Source organism: Trachinotus anak, unplaced genomic scaffold (genome assembly GCF_046630095.1).
Source record: "Trachinotus anak isolate AG129_WGS33_773 ecotype Australia unplaced genomic scaffold, CSIRO_AGI_Tana_v1 ptg000007l, whole genome shotgun sequence".
Lineage (NCBI taxonomy): Eukaryota > Metazoa > Chordata > Actinopteri > Carangiformes > Carangidae > Trachinotus > Trachinotus anak.
The window spans coordinates 19,959,118-19,967,500 of NW_027273858.1; the positions used below are offsets into that span (position 1 = coordinate 19,959,118).

At 42.0% G+C, this 8,383-nt stretch overlaps 1 protein-coding gene across 1 annotated transcript in view; it reads left to right on the top strand.

Annotated features, from left to right (window-relative positions):
• The first annotated feature begins 2,655 nt into the window (after window positions 1-2,655).
• The window catches only part of valopa (vertebrate ancient long opsin a), an 18,603-nt gene continuing 12,875 nt past the window's right edge, over window positions 2,656-8,383 (top strand). The window contains exons 1-2 of the mRNA XM_071481281.1: window positions 2,656-3,664; window positions 6,162-6,372. Of these exons, the coding sequence (XP_071337382.1) occupies window positions 3,301-3,664; window positions 6,162-6,372 (575 nt within the window). The 5' untranslated portion in view covers window positions 2,656-3,300. The remainder of the gene's footprint in view (window positions 3,665-6,161; window positions 6,373-8,383) is intronic.

Sequence of the window (8,383 nt, forward strand, 5' to 3'; positions counted from 1 at the left end):
AACGTAACACTATTTCAGAGTTGCTGGAGTGTGAATACAAAGCTAATACAGAGTTGTCCGGTTCTGCTTGAGGTTTCTGCCTCTTAAAAGGAAATTTTTCCTTCCCACTGTCCCCAGGTATTTGCTCATAATGGGAATTGCTGAGTCTCTGTAAGCGATATTATAAAGAGTACAATCTAGACTTGCTCTATATGAAATGCCCTTGGGATAATTTCTGTTGTAGTTTGGCTCTAAAGGCTATAAATAAAAACTGACTCGACTGAGAACAGAACAGACCTGCTAACGTTACTCTGATACAGTAGTCTCCAGGATGGCTTACATACAGTTTTAGTGCGACCTGTTTACACACAATATAATATATTATATCAAATGTACTTAGCTGGGTAGCTAGACATGCTAATGAACATACTGCTTGTTGTAGTCATAACAAATTAGTTACTGTAGTTTAGGCTTTGGAGATGCTAAAACCACCCCCTGAACTCTTTATTTAAGGAGAATGAAAAACACTGAACAGTTCCTAAAAAAGTTGTTTTTCATTTTGTGACATTTATGTGTTACATGAAGTGACTCTTTGTTATCAAGATATCTGTGATCAAATTCTACTTTTCATCTGTAAAATAACCATGGACCTTCTATTTCTGGGTGGAGCTTTCCTTGAATCACTGAAAAAAAAAAAGTGCAAGGTTTCTCCCATTGTCACCATTTCCGCACTGTAATAAAGTGGCTTCAGTTGCCAGTGGTTCTTGAGATTTACCCTGTGGGCTTGTATTTCCAATCCTAAGCCCTTTGGCGAAACAGCTAGAACCAGCCAATTCCACAGGTCACTGCCCTGATGTAAGGTTGGTAAACAGGTAATAGAGGGGTGGGATGAGAGGGGATTGAGTTGTCTGGCAACATAAGGTTTAAAAAAACTGCATGTGCCAGACTGATGTAATGTTTTAACCTACACTATGGTGATTTCTTCACCTTTTAAGTCACTGAGATTTAGATTGTTGAAGTAGGTGTTCATGCAAAATAATTTTGTCAGTGTAACACAAATCAGTGCTCCTGCAGAGTGACTGATGCCATATTTAAAGGAAATCATGGAAAGTGTTAAGTCTGGACCAAAACTAATTGGACCTGCTCTTTGGACTCTTCTTGTGCAAGGCACAAGGTTAGACTTGGCAATGACACTTTAAAACACCTGCCAAACAAAAAGCACTCATACAGAGGTCTGGACAGCCAGTGCAGGCAATAAATCCTCATTTACCTGATGGTCACTGAGGTGTGACAAGCTGGCTTCCACAAGAGGAACTAGATCAAAGACTGGGCAGAGATGGAGACAGTGGGAAGGTGATTCGCTTCTCAGGAGAAGTTGTGTGCAGACGTGAACTTGACCTTCAAGTTCTGGCTCTAAGTTAACTTGAAGGTGGAACCAGAAATATAAATGTTTGTAAGATTTGAAATAAATCTGGAACAAATCTTTGACACCTAGTCCTTTTGAATCCTCATGCTGTGCCTTAATTTGCAAAGTACAACTATTGAAATGCACCTTGGTGAAACCATCTTAATGTCAGTAGCAGCTCTTCAGTGCAACTGGAACATGCACAATTCATGCGATATGATCACTGCAACAATATTTGGTTCAGCTGGTGGTGTTTTCTCTAACCTTTAAGCTACTGATAACATCTCAGGGTCATAACTTCCTGTAACAGCCACCGAAGATACCGGTGAGACAGTTCCTCAGTGTGATATGCACCTTCGAATAATCTATAATCTGTTTTGAAAGATGTTGACAGACAGCTAAAAGGTGAAACAGGCACGTTTGGGAAATAGAGGCTTCTGAGACAGAAATACTCTTCCTTCCCCTAAATAACTAAAATATAAATGCTCTTGGGTGAGATACTTCGCAGGTTACAGTTGCGGTGCCTCTAACTGACAGTGTTGTGTTGTGGTTTCAAAAAGTTGAATAAAATGATAACCTATAAATACAGATACTGCTCATGCTTGGTAATTTTTTTCCCCCATTTTTAAAATGATTACGAGGATTAATGACTAGAAACATCATCTGGTGTATTCAGCACACAATTCAGCCTTTTCACAGTTCATGAGTTCACTGAACAGTGGTGAAGGAATGATGGCACTGAAGTTCTCTTTGCCTCTTTTATTTGCACATTAACAACATTGTGTTTTATGTCTTTTATTTTTTGAAGATTGGTTGAAATGACAGACTTTGCACAGTAAAGTGTGTCCCTTTAAAGCTTAGATGATTAGTGAGCAGGTGATTGTGCTGGTGTGTTGTTGTGTGCTGGGGGCAGTTTAGCATAATCAAAGCCCATCTATTGCTGAGTTGACCTCTGGATGCCACATTTAGCTGCAGCAAGAAATGCTATTAACTGTAATTATCAGGCAGCAGTCAGGCATTGGTAGCTACATTGTGCAGTTCTGCGCTAACGCTCAGCAGTGCGTCCAAGTTGATTAAAATGCTTCATTTAATTGGTCCTGGTCGATTAACCACACGTGTTTGACACGTATGCAGCACATTTCCGCCTCACGGGTAAGAGGCGAAACACATGTACTTCATTTTGATGAATACAACAGTGTGCAGTGTGACCAATCAGCCCGCTGGGGTGCCTAATTACGCATGATTAATGAACTGTGCGCTAAAAAGGAAGAGCCACCAGGTGGTAATGTGTAATTCCGGAAGGCGCCTCAAAAACAGAGGCTCACTGGGTGTATTAATCGTGACTGGGGGTGATTATTGGTTCGTGGTAAAAGGACAGAGTGGGATCGATCGCAGCTATAAGCGTGGAGACTCTGCTGTCACCAGTGTGGAAAGCGCGCAAAGAGGCGCGCACAAGGAGGACGCGTGGGGTCCTGCCGTCTCTCCCTGAGGGCAGCGGTGATGCCGGAGCCGCCTATATAAGCGCCTCCAAGATGCTACTCATCAGTCTTTCATGCACTTGCCGCCAACGCTATCCGAGACATCGCCTCTGTCCGCGCCGTGCGCCCCGTCACTGCCCCGCTCTCACATGTAGCCTGGCGCTTCTCGTCAGCTCCGCTCGGGGTTTCTGTCGGATCTCCCGCTCCACCATGCGCTGCGAGCAGCGCGGATTTCAGTACAAGAACTTTGTAAAAGAAGAGTCCCAGGGCGCACTGGATGCTCCACAGCGCAGGCAGCATGTGTGACCGGAGACTAGAAAGCGCGGCTGCCTGGAAGTGACTCCACATTAAGTTGTGAGTATGAGAAAAAGAGAACAAGCCGGATTTTCTCTCGGTTAGGGTCACCAAGAAAAGTAGCCTACACTCTGGGCGTGGACAATGGATACTTTAAGTCTGTCAGTGAACGCTGTGTCCTACACTGTGGCAGCTGAACTCTCCACCACTGATGATCCGTTTAATGGACCCATTAAGAACATCGCGCCGTGGAACTTCACTGTCCTGGCCGTGCTCATGTTCGTGGTCACGTCGCTGTCTCTGAGCGAAAATTTCCTGGTTATGTTTGTCACTTTCAAGTTCAAACAACTCAGACAGCCCCTGAACTACATAATAGTTAATTTGGCCATCGCTGACTTTCTTGTCTCTCTCACTGGTGGACTAATAAGTTTCCTGACAAACGCCAGGGGTTATTTCTTCCTTGGGAAGTGGGCTTGCGTCTTGGAAGGTTTTGCTGTTACATTTTTCGGTAGGTTTACCTATTTGTTCTTTTTTTAAATTTCCCCAAAGTACTGTGATTGCAGGGCTGCATACTGTAAGCGCTCCTTCCATCACTGTAGGTGTCAGTGTTGGAGCTGATTCTAGATAGCCTTTATTTCAAAGATGTAAGATGAAGAGCATCTCCACATGGCGCATCCTCAGACTTCCATCGGCACTGACTTCAACATCTGTTCATGAATTAGAACATCTGGGAGGGAGGTGAAATAAAAATGACACATCAGTTCCACCACAAGTGTGGGCAAAATGAAAAAGCCTTCAGAGGTTGAGTTGTGCTCAGTTTTTTTCTTGAGCCACATACCACTTGCAGTGGTGATGTGGGGATACTAAAGTGTAAGTTTAAGAACATTAAGTAAAATTCACAATGTATAGAGCGCAAGAAAAAAAATCATATTAATAACAGGAATGATTTTTACAGTATCAAACTTTCATGTTCAGTCAGATCTAGCATTGATTTTGTAAATGTATTCCAGCTTGTCTAAAACACTCTTTAAAGCTCATTCCCCATAATGCAGCTCTGTAAGTGTAATCCGTATTATGGAGCACATGGCAAACTAAAACCAGAGCACAAGGGTCTGGGTGATGGACATTAGTGTGTGCAGTAAAGTTAAAGTTTATCCTAAATTGTCAGGATAAAAAAAGTCACTTGTCTTACTCATTGTTAACTTCTGTGAGTTTATGGTGTAGATTTCCTGTATCCAATCTCTGAAAACTGTACCTGGAAAAATATTTGCTGTTTGTGCTGTGATGTGTGTATAAAAACACTCCGCAGGGGCAGAAGCAAAGCCCATTGTGGGTCTTTCAGGCATAATTCGTGTTCACAGCAGATGTTCACAGCAGTGTGGGACAGAAGCCTCCTCACATACTGCAGTGCATGACTAGCCATAAATAGTTAACCAGCACCGTGACCACCAATAACATTTAACTGAGTCAGTGGATTGCTTTCACAGCCTGTGCTGAAGCTCCTTTTAAGAGAATAAGGAGCATCCCAAGTGGGATCCTGGGTGTCTGGGAGCAGCCTGCAGGTCACCATGAGGAAGGAGAATACTTGTTTACATCAGGCAAAGAGGCTCCTTATTCAATTAGATAACAAGGTTTGTGCAATCTCATTTTTGACACAGGAAGTCACAGGATGTTTTTTTTTCAGACCGTCAAATTGCCAGATTTACCATTAACAGAAAACATTAATCTATATTAGATACTGAGAATATTATGAGATTCATATGATTCTATGAGAATATAATCAAATTACTTTCACTTAGTTAAATATAATAAATAGTTAAACTGGCAGTTTAATGAGACAACTTTGGTTCCAAGTGGATGTTTGCCAGACCTGCGCTACATTGTGTAACTGAAGCTATACAGTGTATCCTCAGGATATACAGTGGACTTACATACTGGTGATAGAGAAAGAAAACTAGCATTATACTATGAATTTTCATGTATAAATAGAATGGTGTATTGATTGTTGTGATGCTCTGAATTACCACCCAAAGAAGTGTGATTAAGCATGTATGTATGAAAACAAAGAGATCAGGGCAAAGAGCGTCTGCAGCACACAGCAACACAAGACCATATTTTGCCATTAGGATGAGGAGCTTCTGCGGAGTGAAAAGATGTATCATGTATAATCAATCACCCTCTGATATGAGGCTTACAAGGAGCTCATAGTGGAAAGCCACTCCAGTTTTAGCCTTGACAGCAGTTTCAGTGATTGACAGCTGTGTTGCATTTGTATCACCTGTGTGTGTGTGTGTGTGTGAGTAAACTGGAAACTGATAAAGCTGACCTAGCCGTTCCTCATGAGCAGGATGGATGCTCCACTTAATATTCTGCTCAGTGCGAACATATTTTCAGTTTCTCTCTATTTTTTTAGTTTGCCCTGTCTGCATGCACCTGTGCTTCACAGACAATTACATTAAACCTTAATGGACAGAAGCAGGATGATGGTCAGTTTTTTTTTAAATGTCTGACATACTTGAACATCCTGGTTTCTGCCTCTCTGCCATCTCTAGTGAGCTTGGTAGGCAGCCACTAATAGTTCCTGGCTGTGGAGAGATAGATAATTAACCGGTCTGTGAGATTGGCTTATTACCATAATTAAAGTCAGCTTTTTTTAGCCCAGTGGAAGGCAGCGTAACGCATTCACCTCAGATCATCAAACTATTTCCAGTAACAGCACTGCCTCCTGTACCTATGCGCAGCACGGAACAGGACAATTTGTCAAAACTAAGGAATAAGGTTACTGTACGGTGAAGTGTTCAGCAGGTAATCCCAGCTGGATAAGTTACAAAAGTGTGAACCGATGAGATTTCACACTCTGTTGAATCTAAAAGATGCAAAAACACACATTATGTGCTCAAACATTATGACATTCTAGAGAATAATTTCTTTAGGTTTATTACAGTATGAGATAATACTGACCCACCCCCCCCCGACACACACTGACCTCCTGCTGTTTGCTGCAGGGATCGTAGCCCTCTGGTCCCTGGCCGTTCTGTCCTTCGAGCGGTTTTTCGTGATCTGCCGGCCTCTAGGGAACATTCGACTGCAGGCGAAGCATGCAGTCCTGGGCCTGCTGTTTGTCTGGACCTTCTCCTTCATCTGGACCTTCCCTCCAGTGCTGGGCTGGAACAGATACACCGTGAGCAAGATTGGAACCACCTGTGAGCCTGACTGGTAAGAAACAAGCTTTTTTTTCTATCTCTGTAACCCACAAAGATCTCTGACTGTTTAAACCTTCACATGAAGCTGTAAACCTTATCTTAAAGGGTCAATCCACAGAAATCACAAACAGCTTTTTCTTTCTTTGGAAGGTTTTAGTTGCAGTTTCTTACTTCCTTGAAAATAGTCCCAATGAAAACTGGAGACAGGGAGGTTTGCAGAATAACCTTTTGGAACCAGGACATTGTTCCTTGGAAAAACAACTTGCTATTTTTAGTGCTTTGATCAGTGCAAACAACATCACTTGTACTGAGGCGGCAGCACAAATTTCAGAGCACAAGTTCCCATGTGGGTGAAGTGACCTTTAAAACTGAATACTGTTTTTTTTTTTTATTTTAAATTGCGCACAGATGCAGAAGAAACTTTGCACTCAGAAATGGTGGTTTGTTTGTTTGAGTTGCAATCTAATGTGTGTGCTTAGGCAAACTTATAAGTTTCCCACACTATTTGCACAGACACACATTTCTTCTTATTAATAGAAGCAAAAATGTATTCTGAAATAAAGTTTTAATAAAGCATTATTAATCTCAAACAACACCAGATTCTAAACCTGCGATGGTTGATGTTCTGACCACTTGGTGGCAGCACAACAACCTGTAAAACCAACATCTTAGAAAGTTGATTTGGCAAATATGCTAGCAAACATTTGTTGACTTGACACATCCATCAAACAACAAACAACATTAGCATTCACCTTCAGTCATGTCTCACACCACCTTTAATGTACATCCAATGTTCAGTCTCCTTTTAGCTCTGTTTTGGTCTCCACCAGCTGCTTTGGGAAATATCTGCCTGTTCAGCTGCTAAATTCACAACAATGTTCCCCAGCTAACTGCTAACTTTGTCTGTCTGTCGTTTGGTGTTGGGAAAGTGGTGTGCAGGACTGTTTTCCTGACTACAACTGCTTATTGCAGCTGTTAAAGAGACTGATGAGAGCAGAGCCATTGAGCTAAAACAGTTTTATTGTGGGTAAAATCAAAACAATGAGCAGAAAGAGGCTAAAACATTCTGTACAGCTGAGGGGAATTGCAGAGTCGTGTGATAATTTTAGGTAGATTGTCGGTGCTAACCTTGGCCCTCAGGCTGCCATCTGGATAATGCTATTTAGCTGCTTTGATCAAAGGCGTGCAGATATGGGGCTTAGTGTTTGCCTCCAGCCATGAGAGGGAACCATTGCTCGGCTCAAGGGGAACAAATGGTTGAGACAATATAATTAAGAGCTCACCTTATGGAGATACTCTCATAGATGACCCGATCCACCTCTGGGTGCATACAGCGCGAGTTCTGTCAGAAACCATTTGGTTAACAGCAGGAGCACAAACGGCACAGGTGCATGGCATGACGCATTTTAAACGCCTCATTTATGTGCATCATTTTATCACCGGGTATATCCAGATATTCAGCACTGGATGGCTTCTGAATGTTAAAAAGCATAAATGGAGGGTTTTGACAGATTTTGCAGGAGAAGTCGGTGTCAGTGGATTGTCAGTAGGTGGCTGAGTCCTTGGAGAAGGTTTGGGATAAGATGTGCCACCAGTATGCTGCTGACTTTCTTTCAAATCGCTTCCAGTGCTCAGCTATTGTGGAAGACATTTATTAAAAAGACACACATAGATGGAAATTGGGGGCTCAAATCCTTGGAGTTACTTGGAAAATCTGCACGTGAACAGCAAATCAGTAACCCTATCCTCTGCACTCATTAAACTTATAATCATATTTTGGCACGGTGGCCTGTTGCCTCTGTGTTAAGTGATGAAAGCATAGACACTAGCATACATTATTTATAGGATGACCATAATGTTGAAAGTGAGAAAGCAAATAGCAGTATTTGTCAGGCTAAACGGAAAATAGTTTAAAATAATAAAGCAGTTGGCAGTGATCATTTTTGCACAGGATTTTGATTTAGTTTGAGACCCAGTCCTCAGACAGAAACATAGTGTTTGTCACACTTAGTAATTTCAATTTG